At 45.1% G+C, this 14,619-nt stretch overlaps 1 protein-coding gene across 2 annotated transcripts in view; it reads left to right on the plus strand.

Annotated features, from left to right (window-relative positions):
- The first annotated feature begins 3,571 nt into the window (after positions 1-3,571).
- The window catches only part of atoh8 (atonal bHLH transcription factor 8), a 42,965-nt gene continuing 31,917 nt past the window's right edge, over positions 3,572-14,619 (plus strand). For both annotated transcript variants that reach the window (XM_079268831.1, XM_079268832.1), the window contains exons 1-2: positions 3,572-5,462; positions 6,343-6,498. In XM_079268831.1, the coding sequence (XP_079124957.1) occupies positions 4,818-5,462; positions 6,343-6,498 (801 nt within the window). In that variant the 5' untranslated portion in view covers positions 3,572-4,817. The remainder of the gene's footprint in view (positions 5,463-6,342; positions 6,499-14,619) is intronic.

Here is a 14,619-nt window from a genome sequence, read left to right on the forward strand (position 1 = left end):
GTCTGCGTATGACTATACATTCAGTGACAGTGAAGGTTTTTAAGTTCGAGCACAGGCTACTACATACAGTCTTATCAAATACATATGCACAAGTAATCACAGACGACTGCTCCTTAAAGTATAACAGAGTTTATTAAATCAAAATAATAAATGATCAAATCAATTAATATTGCAACCAACAAACGTTATCATACAATTTTATATGCCTAAAATAAAGAATGAATAAAATGGATGAGGGTGTGTGTGTGTGTGTGTATGTGTGTGTGTGGGTCTGTGGGTGAAAAGGAAGGGGAGTCTTACAGCTACCGCTAAAGACTACAAAGATGGCGGCGTCGAGTGACGCGGGCCAAAAGGGGAGGGGCCTTAAGATACTACAGCTAAACTACCACCATATGGTGGAGTCGAGTGACTCGGACAAAATGGCGGCGAGCCTGCTGTATGTAATCACATGTGCCGATGCACACATGTGTTGTGAGGCGATCGTTTGAACGGGGTTTCCCCAGGGGCAGAGATAGGAGCTGTGTGTGTTACGTGAGAAGAGGAATAAAAGGGGAGAGAGAGGAATCAGAGTTTCTGTGTGCGATGTCGCGTTGTAGTGAGAATGAGGATCGCCGATCGTATCTCACACAAGTTGCCGTTGTCGCTTCGCGAACTGACGACACTTATGCCCGATAGTCGCGTTTCCACACTTCACTCACAGAATAGATTCAAGGAAATAGAGCAAGAACAAAAATGAAATCAAATAATCCCAAAAGCAACAGTCAAACAGTTAATACACAATGCAACGGAGCTTCTCTGCTCCGTAATGATTGCGCAATATCTCAATATCACGCGACAGTAACTTAAACACACAAAAACACGGGAATATCAACATATAAATGAATGGCCTGAATTAAACTTAAATTAATTTAAGCTAAGCTATGCCCAGATACCAAGAATCGTACTTGTCGATGCTTCGTTGCAATGTTGAAGTGTGTTCGTGGCAAAGTGGTCCTTTTCCTCGTCAGGAAGGGGGACAGGGGGAGCTTGCTGGTCGGCGCGGCTGTGCAGCGCTGTGTTCGGTCCGTTGTGGCGTGTCTCGTGTGAGCTCACGCGGGTCCAATCTGTACTCGCTGCAGGGAGTACCGTTTAACTTCGGCTGAGACAACGTGGTCCGTAACGGAGTTGTACCCAAAACCGGACAGTTTTTAGCTAATGTTTCAATACAATTCACTTAAAATGTTGATAAAAATGATCGTGTAATGTTTTCAGTTGATTTAATGGTGTTAAACTTCGTACCTTTCAAACGAAATATTGTTGTAATTATTACAGTTAGCTTTGCCTTTACCAGAGTCGTTCAAACGATGCTAACACCGGTGAATTAGCCGTGCACTGCTATTGGCCTAATCCGTGGGGACTTCTATCCTCGTTGTAAACACTGGCTGCTGCTGGTTTTTCGGGGATATTCGCTTGTTCCAGGGTCGCAAAAATGACCATCAATGCTGTCAACACATCCGGGACCGTAGTTCTGTCCTTCACAATAAGATATCACGCTTCAACAACTCCAAATGATGCAATAGAAGCTCCTTAATTTCCGTTTGAGCTGTTTTAGCGTCGCCCGAGCGTTCTTTCTGCGTTCTCTCATCAAAGTCACTTTCCTATAGTATTTAGACATATAAACGTCCATATATATTCATTAAATTTGACACATAGATTATTTGATATGTATGAATTAATATTATTTACGTTTGGTTGGCGATCGCCGAAGAAAATGACAGCGTAATGACCGGAAAGGGCGTCACGACGGAATCGTTCGAGACAGGCCAATAGCAGCTAGCGCCGACCAAGGCAGGCCATCGTTACGTTACGTCTCCCGGTAATCATCGGTCAGGAGAGGATTACACGTCTTCCTGCCGGAGTGTGCACAAAAAGAAAAAGAAGCGGAGACAGGTCGTGGGAGGGATTCGTCTCGGCTGGGTGAAGGAGCCTTACTCAAAGTGGAGCACTGTCTGTTTCGTCCAGCGAAATGGCTCGTGACCTGTCAGGGTTTGAGGAGGGGAGAAGGCCGTTGCTTCCTCGTGGCCTGCGTGGTGCTGGAGGGGGGAGGAGAGGCCGATGTGTCTTCATGTGTCCAGGACGAAGGTCCGGGCGAAGAGAGCGTTGTGTGCTCCCTGTTCGACGGAGCTCGAAAGGAAAAAGCGTTGAGGTGTGATCTGCAGGCACTTTTGTTGGACAGTGGTTGAACCACAGGGGTCCTGGGGTCTCTTGGCTCTCGGCCAATGAGATTGCAGCGGTGCATTCAGGTGACCATGGTTTTTTGGGGGGGGGAAATTTACACCCTAGTGTGAAATTCCTTCTGGAGGTTTGCTCTCATCAAACTACAAATCAGGATGAAACCTTTGCTTGAAAAGTGAAGGCCTGATTCTCTTTGTTCACAGCACATGTTTAAGCCATATGGTCAGAGCCCAACAGTTTTTTGGCCCTGCTTCGCTGACGAAAGACGCAGCAGTACGGCGTATGGCCTTCCATTGTTCTGAGACGTTTTCAACCCGACATCAGTCCTTTGAGTTCTTCAGTTAACTCGGCCGCGCAACTCTGGTCCTTATGACCGTCAGTATGTCTCCATTAATGATGAGAGAACTTGTTTCTCTTTCTCTGAAGAATGTGTTTCCTTCCTTCTGCAGGCAAGTTGTTGACTTCTCTTTTTCAGGGTACAAAACAAAACAGTCTGTTCTCACTCGTAGCTCTGCTGGTGGCTGAAGTCTGTGGTACTGGAGAGCAATTCATGTTTTGTTCCTTATAGTTTGTGTGTGGACTTCACGATAGTTGTGCAGAACAGAATAAGCATGAATAAGGAAAGGGAAGTCCTCAATTTTGTGTCCGTCCTCAAAACCGCTAACGTGACTTCAGACGCCGCTCCGTAGGTCTGATAACGCCGCTGGTCCCGCTGCTCATTGATCGCTCCGTAACGATGCAGACTTTAACTGGACAACAGCTGCTAGTGAAGACAACAAGGTCAGCAACACCTGTAATCAGTTGTCCATGTTGAATTAACCTGGTAGTCGATCGGTAATCAAGGCTGTCGTTTGTGATTTTCCGGGAAAGGGTCACGTGATAGGGGCGTGACCAATCGGGGAAGGACACGTCATGACTGCTAAGAACCAATCAAGAAGAGAACCCGGGTGTGGGCGTCATGTTTGCTTGTTTTTTTATGAAGAGTATTTGGAACATGTAGCTTCATGATATGCTCTTGATCCAATAGTTTTAATTGTCTTACTTTTTTAATTTGTCAAATTCAAACAAGCATGTAAGTTCCTGTTGTACGCCACCAGGTGGTGCTGCTGATCCGTTTCTGTAACTTTGAGTTCAGGGTCATCTCTTTTTATTTGATTAGCAGTGAATCATATTTGTTAAAACTTGTAGGCTACAAATACACTCTCCAAGCTAAGGCTCCAACTAAAACCAAATGTACAAATACTTTCTCTCTCCCTTTCTCTCTCCCTCTCCCTCTCCCCCTCTCTCCCTCTCTGTGTGCATGTGTTTGTGTTTGAGCCTTGAGACAGCTCCAGCCAGTCAGACGCCAGCAGACGAGCGCGAGCCCGCTTCGCTTTGTAACCATTTAGCTCTCTGGTCCTTCAGCGACAGGCTGAGCGCTGCACGCGCAGAGAAGCAGGATCCCGTGAGACACGGAGGATCTACCGGTGTCAGCTCAGAAGATACAGCTCGTTGGACTTTCAAACAAAGACTACTATCGGGATCAGCAGGAACTTACTGTGTCCGTTGTACATGTTGGAGTGGCAGCGCGAGACCGGAGCGTTTCTTCTGGACGGGACCCGGAGATGTGTCGGTCCCGGGGCAGCATGTAGGGACGAGTTCATCTGGGAGAAGCTGTCTGCTTTGGTGGAGTTTAGAAACTATTGCTTTGAGGGTGCATGAACTCTTCCTGTGTCTTTCATATGTTGACAAGTTATCAATTATGTAACTCCGAATAAGGTCCAATAAGCTTACGTTCCTCTGGGTGCTTTGGAAACTTGTGTATATACTGCGACTGTCTGTTTTTGATCTGGTCATTGTTACAGAACTGGTCAGTGTGAATGCATTTAGCATTTTAAACTGCTCATGAAGATTTGCCATCCTGTCCATGTGCTGTTCCCATTATTCTGTCCAGCAGCTCTGTCCAGCCGATCTGTGCTCCGTGCGTGTGTCAGTGTGTGTGTCAGTGTGTGTGTTATTCACAGTGCTGCTATGCAGACTGACTGGAGCCACGCTCAGACAGCTCCACTGTAAGCCCAGCTCTGAGGCACAGAGAGGAACCTTTACAGCTGAGGAGCTCCCTGCAAGTCTGGAACCAGAGGGGCCACTTGTGCGCAATAGCAGATGTTACACAGCTTTGTGTACTAATGTGGATTATTCAGGATGCTGCTATGCAGACAGAGTGGAGCCACAGAAAGTCTGCTGGTGAAGTTGAAGCACACACGGCTGTGCAGCTCCTGTCAGTGCACTTGAACAGCTTGTGTTACGCTGTTGGCAGCTGAAGGTTTGTCAGGCAGGAAGGTTGTTTTTGAACTCATCCTGGTTATGTATGAGTACACTATGAGTTGGAAACTTTCACATAGACTTGGACCAAAAGCCGTGTCTGAAACACAGACGACCCCTTCCACTGTGTTACAGTAATGCAGCCGATGCAGGCGGGGGAAGGGTGTGAACGATGACAGTGACACTTTGTGGAATTGAATAATTTAGCATTGGAGACACGCGGTGCATTTTGCATAGTTGAAATTAGATTAGTTGTTAACATTTCACTTCAATAGCTTGTTAGTTACACTGATTGTGGGAAAATGAAGAACCCTCATCCACTGAGTAACACCTGGAGTAGATCCATGAACAAAGACCCGGTGCTGGTCTCTGTGCCAGACACCAACAAGAAGTTCAAGAGGAAGTCTCGGGAGCCGAAAAGGCTTTACAGCGGCCCTGAGCCTGAGAGGATGAACGCCTACCCGGAGAACATGTCGGATGTTAACTCGGTAGATGACTCCCACACAGAGGCGTGTGATGTCAGCAGGTTGGATCCTCTACAGAGACAGCTGATGATGTCACAGGAGGGGATGGCCAGTACTACGGGGATGCTGTCCGGACTACCACAAGGTAACGTGGCTCCAGCTCAGAGCGGCGCCATAGACATGAGAATCGGCACCAACGTGCCCACCATCACGTCCAGACTGTCCCAGTTACCCGCCTCTCCATTCTCCAACTCTGAGATCTCCCACTGGCCCACCGCCATCTCCCAGCCTCTGTCCAACAGACTCAAACTGGGCCTCTGCTCCACTTTCCCTCTGTCCACATCGTCCAGCAGCAGCCACAGCCGTTCACCCAACCACCAGGCCTTCTCCCTGGAGCTCCAGCCTGCAGCTCTGCCCATCCCGAGAGCCTCCCAGACCTCCCAGAGCCACGAGTATATGGAGCCCCGGGACCAGTCGCCTGAGGTGAATGAGTGGAGTGGCATGAAGGAAATAACGTGCAGAAATGTTGATGTAATGGAATTAGAGCTGAAATTAATTCATCATTCGTCAACTGACTGAAAATGAATTGCAATATTTTTAATTGAGTTGAGCAAAATGTATTAAATCCCATTGACTTGTATGTATATCGTAAAGTTAATATCTTACAAAACAAGAGATTTAAAACATGCCCTTATTGAAAAACCAACATATGAATCAGTCGTTACTGCTGGCGTTAAGTGCATTCGACCTCTTTGTGAGATGATTTGTCTCATGTGTTGTGATAATTAGGTATCTACAGTTATTAATCAGTACTTTTTAACGGGACATTCATTCATACCAAATGAATGAGTGAGTTCCCGTCACTGCAGTAGAATCTGCCCCTCCTCAGTACTGCAGAGAAGGAAAGCACATGAGAAGGTGTGCTGCTGTCTCCAGGCCCAGAGTCAGTGAGCGTTGTCTCATTCTGGTGACCTGTGAAACATGCAGCACCGCATTGTGTTTCAACAGTCCTGATGCTGCTTCAGGCAGCTTCTTTCCTGGATCCTAACCCGAACCCGAACTTAAAACATCGCCAAATCTTATTTGATTAAAGTAAAACAAAAACTGCCAAACCAGTGAGGTAACACATTTCTAACAAAATGCCAACCCAGCAGGGTATATTCATGATTCTATTTCCTGCTGCTGATGTTCACATGAACAACTATTCACTGATGAACTGGTGGGATGATTTTATTGTGAAGGGAGAGGAAATGCAAGGGAACCACTGTGTACAAACCCCATGAGGGATTTGTGGGTTACAAGCTCTGTTCCAGAGGACACGTTCAGTGAAACGGAAAAACAAATCCTGTCCTTCTGCTCTCAGGAGTCTCCCAGGAGGCCGGCTGGGGGGAGTGCTGATGGACCTGGCCGTCTCCCAGAGGTCAAAGCCATCCAGCAGACCAGGAGGCTTCTAGCCAACGCCCGAGAGAGAACCCGGGTCCACACCATCAGTGCTGCCTTTGAGGCCCTGAGGAAACAGGTGAGACTCACATTCTCTAGTGACAACACAACAACAAGCTCAAACACACGCATACTGTACACACAGACATCGCGCAGCATCACATACATTGTTTTGGCTTTCAGTAAATATGTTTCAGGTGGCCTCAATATGCAGATGCTGACATTATACTGCAGGAAATAAAACCTTCACTCAGTCTGTCGGTCTGTAAGTGAAGTGAATGCAGCTTGACTTAGTTGCTCCTTTACAGCGCTGTGTAATGTTCTTATAGCAGAGCAGCATCAGAGCAGCTGTGTGGGCCAGCGCCAACAAGAGATTCTGTCTGATCACATTTCAAAAGTAAAGCTGATGCCATCACTTTACTGCTGTAGTCTTGATTATAAGAACACAAAGCCTCATCAATCTTTTGCCACCATGTCATAAAACTCCACTGCCACCCAAAACTGACAGAAACTTGAAAGAGCCATACGTTTATTCATTTTGAATAAAAACAGAGATTTATTCCTCTCCGCTTCTCAAACCGGCAATAAAATATAACACAATCCTGAGCAAGTAAAATGCCACGTTGTGCTTGTAAATCTAACTCACTTGCCCAATCGAGCAAGTGGTAAAAAAGTGAGCGACAACAAGTTTGTGTTCTTATTTCATAACCACGAATATAAATAAAACAATTTGTGTAGGTAAGTCATAACTAACTTTGGGCAGGTCAGTGGCCTACACATCAGCTTCTACAGACTAAAGAACACTTGTCTGGTATAGATCCCTGCAAAAATCACACCATAATCATGTTGCTACGCTTTTTAATAAAATGTACTTTATCAATCCCAAAGCATTGTGTTACAGCAGCAGGTTATTCAAGCATTTCAGTAAATAAAATCAACAGGGAGCAAAATATATTGTTCGCAGCTAGCAGTGCTACGGTCGGAGCTAGTTGTCTTAGCTGTATTGAGAGGGAGTCCTAGTCATGGTCATAACTTTATTACAACAATTATTATAACAATTAACAACCCACAACTAACGCTCTTTAACAGGCAAAACACCACGACTCAACAGTTTGTGACAGATAAACTATTTGTAGCACTAATAATTGTACATTTATAAAATTTCTCCGCCGAACTGCATGCTGGGTAAAGCTCGCTAACAGTCTGCTAACCGCTGGGAGCTAACAGCTCTGTGCTCCAGTAACGTTACATTAAAGAACAGAAAAGAGCGAAGCAGGATGAACAAAGACTGAACAACAAAAGGTATTTAGGTCAGACACATGTGCAACGCTGATTAACGTAATATGTGTGGTATTTGTTATAAATGTACGTTGGACAGTGATAAGAAGCTGTACATGGAGCGGCTTCTTCTTCTTCTTCCATTTGCGGATCGCAACCAACTTGCATAGTGCATTTTCAGGATAAACTTTTCTTCACTGTTCTGATAATAAAATAAAATAATAAAATAATATATATAGATATAAATAATATATATAGATATAAATAACTAAAGAAATAAACCTAAACACCTACCAACAACTAAATCCTACGGTCTAATCCCGTTTCTTTCCATGGAGGGCTTTAGGACCCAGGGGAATGTAGGTGACGGAAACAGGAAGTGACGGAATGGAAGACACGCCACACAAACAGCTGTTCACCGCTCGCTGGCCGGCTGTTTCGGTGTTAATTAATTAATGCTTTAACACGAAAACAAAAATACCGTGATATACCGTGAAACCGCCAGAGTCTTACAAAATACTGCATTATGCATTTTTGGTCATACCGCCCAGCCCTAGAAAGAAGCCAGCCTTCTTCATCACTTCATTCAGTTTATTGGTGTCACTGGCTTCAGTGCTGCTCCCCAGCAGACGACAGCCAAGTACACTGGCACACGTCCAAGGATCTCAGCTTCCTCAGGAAATGGAGTCTGCTCATCCTAATATACAGGTCTGAATATAATAATTATGATAATAAAATTATAATTCACTCCAATACCCCAGATTATATCGTCATTGCAATATACATAAAGAATGACCACTTCGAGTAACTTGTTATCACATTATAATGTATTATAAAAGTGATCATTATTAAAAGATTTGAATGTATTACAACTATTTTTCAATTCAATTCAATTTATTTTTGTATAGCCCAAAATCACAAATTACAAATTTGCCTCAGAGGGCTTTACAATATGTACACGTTTGACATCCTCTTGTCCCGGGACCCTCATATCAGAACAGGAAAAACTCCCCAAAAACCCCTTTAACGGGGAGGAAAGAGGAAGAAACCTGTGGGAGAGCAATAGAGGAGGGATCCCTCTCCCAGGATGGACAGAAGTGCAATGATGTCATGTGTAGAACAGGATAGTGAATTACAACACATTCAATGTAATTACAGCACATTCAATGTATGACACAACCACGACAGGAGGCAAGACCTGGTCCAGGTTTAACCCGGATACACAGGAACCTGTGAGGCGAGAAAGCACAGAGACTCTGGTGAAGAAGCAGGTCAATAATGTGCATTAATGGTATCGGTAGTATGAAATAGTAATGTGAGTAATAATAAAAGTGATATCAGCAGTTGGAGTCAGCAGGGCCATGGTAGGAGGAAGGACCAGGGTCCAGATGAAACCATGCTCCATGGAAACCTGTGAGGAGAGGAAGCACAAGGACTCCGGGGAAGAGACAAAATCAGTACAGTGCATTAATGGTATCGGTAATAGGATTAATAATGTTAAGAATGAAGATCGTAGTAGGTGTCAGCAGGGCCATGGCTGGTTGAAGAACCAGTGTCCAGATAAAACTGCGGTCATCCTGTGAGGCGAGAAAGCACAAATACTCCGGGTCCAAGGCAAGCCAGAGCCAGCCCTAACTTAAGCACTATCAAAGAGGAAAGTCTTAAGCCTACTCTTAAATGTGGTGAGTGTGTCTGCCCCCGGACTGAAACGGGAAGCTGGTTCCACAGAAGAGGAGCTTGATAACTGAAGGCTCTGGCTCCCATCCTACTTTTTAAGATTCTAGGAACCACAAGTAACCCTGAATCACTGGATCGCAGCTCTCCAGTAGGGCAGTATGGTACTATAAGCTCTTTAAGATATGATGGAGCCTGACCAATTCGGGCTTTGTAGGTCAGTAAAAGGATTTTAAATTCTATTCTAGATTTTACAGGGAGCCAGTGCAGAGAAGCTCATACAGGAGTAATATGATCTCTCCTCTTCGTTCTTGTTAGTACACGAGCTGCAGCATTCTGGATCAACTGGAGAGATTTAAGAGACTTATTAGAGCAGCCTGAAAATAAGGAATTGCAGTAATCTAGTCTAGAGGTAACAAATGCATGAACTAATTTCTCTGCATCGCTTTGAGACAGGATGTGCCTGATTTTTGAAATATTACGTAGGTGAAAAAAGGCAGTCCTAGAAATAAGTTTTATCTGAGAGTTGAAAGACAAATCCTGATCAAAGGTAACTCCAAGATTCTTGACGGTGCTGCTGGATGCCAGCGCAATGCCATCTAGAGAAACTATATCACTAGATAACTGATTTCGGAGGTGTTCTGGGCCGAGTAGAATAACTTCAGTTTTGTCTGAGTTTAACATCAGGAAGTTGCAGGTCATCCAGGTTTTTATGTCCTTAACACACGCTTGCAGTTTAGCAAGCTGGTTGGTTTCGTCTGGTTTGATCGATATATATAATTGAGTATCATCTGCATAACAATGAAAGGTTATAGAGTGTTTTCTGATAATATTGCCTAAAGGAAGCACATATAAGGTGAACAAGATTGGTCCAAGCACAGAACCTTGTGGAACTCCATAACTGACGTTGGTCTTCATCGAGGCTTCATCGTTTACATAAACAAACTGAGATTGATCCGATAAATAGGATCCAAACCAGTTCAGTGCGGTTCCTTTGATGCCAATATAATGTTCCAGTCTCTGCAACAGGATGTAGTGGTCTATAGTGTCAAACGCAGCACTAAGGTCTAACAGGACAAGAACAGAGACGAGTCCTTTGTCTGATGCGATTAGAAGGTCATTAGTTATTTTTTACCAGAGCTGTCTCTGTGCTATGATGCTTTCTAAATCCTGACTGAAAATCCTCAAATAAACGATTGTTACACAGAAAGTCACACAACTGATTTGAAACTGCTTTCTCAAGGATCTTAGAGAGGAAGGGAAGGTTAGAGATCGGTCTATAGTTGGCCAACACCTCTGGATCCAGAGTGGGCTTCTTAAGAAGAGGTTTAATCACAGCTACTTTAAAGGACTGTGGGACATGACCTGTTACTAAAGACAGGTTGATGATATCTAATAAAGTTGTGCTAATTAATGGTAGCACTTCTTTAAGCAGCCTAGTCGGTATAGGGTCTAAGAGACAGGTGGAAGGTTTGGACGTAAAAATTGTTGAAGTCAGTTTGTCAAGGTCAATGGGAGTAAAGCCATCTAAACATATATCAGGGTTTACAGCTGTTTCTAAGGTTACTCTATTTGTGGAAAGTTCGGTCGAGGGCAGGAGATTATTAATGTTCTCTCTAATAATTATAATTTTATCATTAAAGAAGTTCATGAAGTCATTGCTACTGAGGTCTATAGGGATACTCGGCACAACAGAGCTGTGACTCTCTGTCAGCCTGGCTACAGTGCTGAAGAGGAACCTGGGGTTGTTCTTATTTTTCTCTATTAACGATGAGTAATAAGCTGCTCTGGCATTACGGAGGGCCTTCTTATATGTCTTAAGACTGTCTCGCCAGAGTAACCGAGATTCTTCCAAGTTAGTGGAACGCCATGTTCTTTCAAGTTTTCGTGATGTTTGCTTTAATTTGCGGGTTTCAGGGTTATACCATGGAGCGAACCTCCTTTGTTTTACCAACTTCTTTTTTAAAGGAGCAACAGAGTCTAGTTTCCTTCTTAGTGAGCTTGTAGCACTGTCGACAAGATGATCAATCTGGGTCGGACTAAAGTTAGCACAGGAGTCCTCCGTCACATCGAAGCATGGTATCGAGTTAAATACAGACGGAATCACTTCTTTAAATTGAGCTACGGCACCATCAGATAGACATCTAGTGTAGTAACTCTTGCTTAACGGTGTACACTCTGTTAGTAGGAATTCAAAGGTTATTAGATAATGGTCCGATAGAAGAGGGTTCTGTGGATAGACTATTAAATCTTCCATGTTAATGCCATAAGTCAGAACCAGGTCGAGAGTGTGGTTAAAACAGTGACTGGGTTTCTGTACATTCTGACAGAAACCAATCGAATCTAATAATGAAATAAATGCAGTACTGACGCTATTGTTCTCGACATCCACATGAATATTAAAGTCACCTACAATAATTACTTTGTCTGTTTTAAGGACTAGACTTGATAAAAACTGAAAAAATTCCGATAAAAATTCAGAATACGGACCTGGGGCCCGGTACACTATAACAAATATAACTGGCTGTATTGTTTTCCAGGTTGGGTGTGAAAGACTAAGAACCAAGCTTTCAAATGAGTTGTAGTCTAGTTTAGGTTTAGGGGTTAATAATAGGCTAGAGTCAAAGATGGCTGCTACTCCACCTCCTCGGCCGGTGCCTCGAGGAATGTGAGTCCCAGTTATCTACGAAGCCCACATTGTTTGCTGGGCACCACCAAGACAGCCAGCGATGAAACGATGACATGCGGCTAAACATTTCATCATTGGTCGGATTCGGGAGGGGGCCAGAGAAAACTACGGAGTCCGATATGGCTTTTGCGTATGTACACACAGATTCCACATTTACTTTAGTGATCTCAGAGAGCCGTAGCCGGCTGTCATTCCCGCCGACGTGAATAACAATCTTACTGTATTTACGGTTATCTTTAGCCAGTACTTTCAGGTAGGACTCATGTCGCCTGCTCTGGCCCCGGGTATACATGTAACTGTAGCCTCTGGTGTAGCTAACTTCACGTTTCTCAGAATAGAGCTACCTATGACCAGAACTCTGCTGGGTGCAGAAGACCCGTTTGTAACGCGAGGTGGCTGCTGGCGAGTCGAGTGCTTCGCCCCAGGTTTTCCCGGCTGCTCGGGGGCTGCAGGGAGACGGTTAGCGGGAGCCACGTCTGTTTGGGCCGCATCGGCTACGCCCGCAGTCACCAGCGTCTTAGCTTCCATGGTGCGGAGCCGTACTTCTATCTCGCTAAGCCTTCGCATCTAACCGTTGAGTTAATGTTACCTCCGTCTGTGCCAACGAGTAGGGGTGAAGGGTAGAGGAAGCCCGGGAGGGAGTATTCTCCGTCAGGACTGCAAAATGGTTGGAGGTGGTTAACGGAAACTCCCCAGCTGGTTTTCTCAGGAGGCCGCGGCGTACCACCTCCGTCCAGGATGGCGGTTTCGGAGTGGAGCTATGGGTCTATAGCAGGTCCTCTCAGCTCGCGGTCGCAGGACCGGCTACACTCCCCGTCCGCAGGGCCGGGTAGGCAGGGAATAGTGTCCGCTGTATCCGAGACCAGTTGAGATTGCATAGAGCAGGGATTCCCAAAGTGTGGTGGTGCGCGAGCTGCCTCTAGGGGGTGCGCGAGAGGAAAAGTGTAATGGCGGTCTGATGGTGTAATAATATTAAATATTTAAAAAAAATGTAATTTTAATTTAAAAAGTGGGATTTTTCAAAAATAAAAACATGAATTATAAAAATTCCCTTTGTAACATTTAAAATTAAAAACGTACAATTTAATAAATGCACTTGAGCTCCTTCCGGCAGTCTTGCCACCTGCCGCCAGTCGTACACACTAGCGAGCCTAGCTTGTGCAGCTAACGTCAGCTAACAGCGAACTTCATGCATTCAGCAACATTCATGCAAATATGCTAAACTGGCTGAAATCTGGGAAGCTGTCAGGTGGGACATCTGAAGCTATCGGTCGTAAAAGAGGAGAGGGACAGAGAGAGAGAGGAATCGGAGGCGAGGGGAACGGAGAGGTGCGTTGGGGAGAGACCGGGAGAAGAAATCGAGCCAGAGTCAGAGGAAGATGAGACGGAGGAGACCGAAAAGGAGGAAGGGATAGCACAGACAAATCGGGAGCACATCGGCCCATCGCGGAGTCAAGGTGAAAAAATAGGAAACGAGAGTGAGCATCAGACTGGGAAAAAAAGAGGAAATATGATGAAAAGTCTCTGTGTCTGGGCTTCACTTGGATTGGCAACGCAGATTCCCCAAAGCCACAGTGCGTGGTGTGCAGTGAGGTTCTGGCTAACAGTCTGAAGCTCTTATTTACGTCGCCACCTGAACACCAAGCATGCCAGTGCAAGTCAAAAGCCCCTTACATTGTTTATATCGAAATTGGAGGAGTTACAAAACAGCCAAAAACAACTGGAGTCTCATTCATGTGTTGGGTCTATAAATGACGCACTACGGGCTTCATATCTGGTTACAGAATAGCGAGAAAGGGGCTACCGCACACAATCGCCGAAGACGTGAGCTTGCCAGCTGCCAGAGAGATGGTGGAATGTATGATTGGGGAGAAAGAAGCAAACAAGTTGTGCATGATCCCGGTGTCCAACAACACTGTGTCGCCGCATCGATGCTTTGTCCGAAGACATCCTGGCTACATTAGTCGCTCATTAATTGTAAATCAAATGTGATAATCTGCCTCTGAGCCTGTGCGTGTGTGCTCGCATCCGTATTGCTCTTTAAAAGTGACGCCTTGTGTAACTGAAAGTTATTGAAACTTTGTTGCAGTGTTTCAGGGCGTTTTCACACCTTCAGTTCGTTTGCTTTGTTCTGATTCAGAGATTAATATGATACAATGTTGCAGTTGCCCCTTTGTTCGGTTTGTGTTCACACTGCAACATTTAACAGCGGACTCAATATTGTAAACAAATGCCACGCGCGAGCAAACTGTTCTCTCATTGGTCCAACTGTTCTCTCATTGGTCCGATTCTTATGCGGCTATAAAGGCTTAAAAGGCTCTGTTGCTTTTTTTTATTATTAAGGGGGGGGGGGGTGCGCGAACCCGGTCGGGATGTAGAAGGGGGTGCGCGGCCTAAAAAGTTTGGGAACCGCTGGCATAGAGGTATGCTTTGCCTGGGCCGCTGCTACGGATACGAATCCGTCGATCAGCTGTTCCCTTTTCCGGACTTCAGACTCCAGGCGGTGAAAATCGTCCCTTAACTGTGAGTATGCGAGTTTGCAGTCTCCACACAGACCTG

Source organism: Melanostigma gelatinosum, assembly GCF_949748355.1.
Source record: "Melanostigma gelatinosum genome assembly, chromosome: 5".
Classification (NCBI taxonomy): Eukaryota; Metazoa; Chordata; class Actinopteri; order Perciformes; family Zoarcidae; genus Melanostigma; species Melanostigma gelatinosum.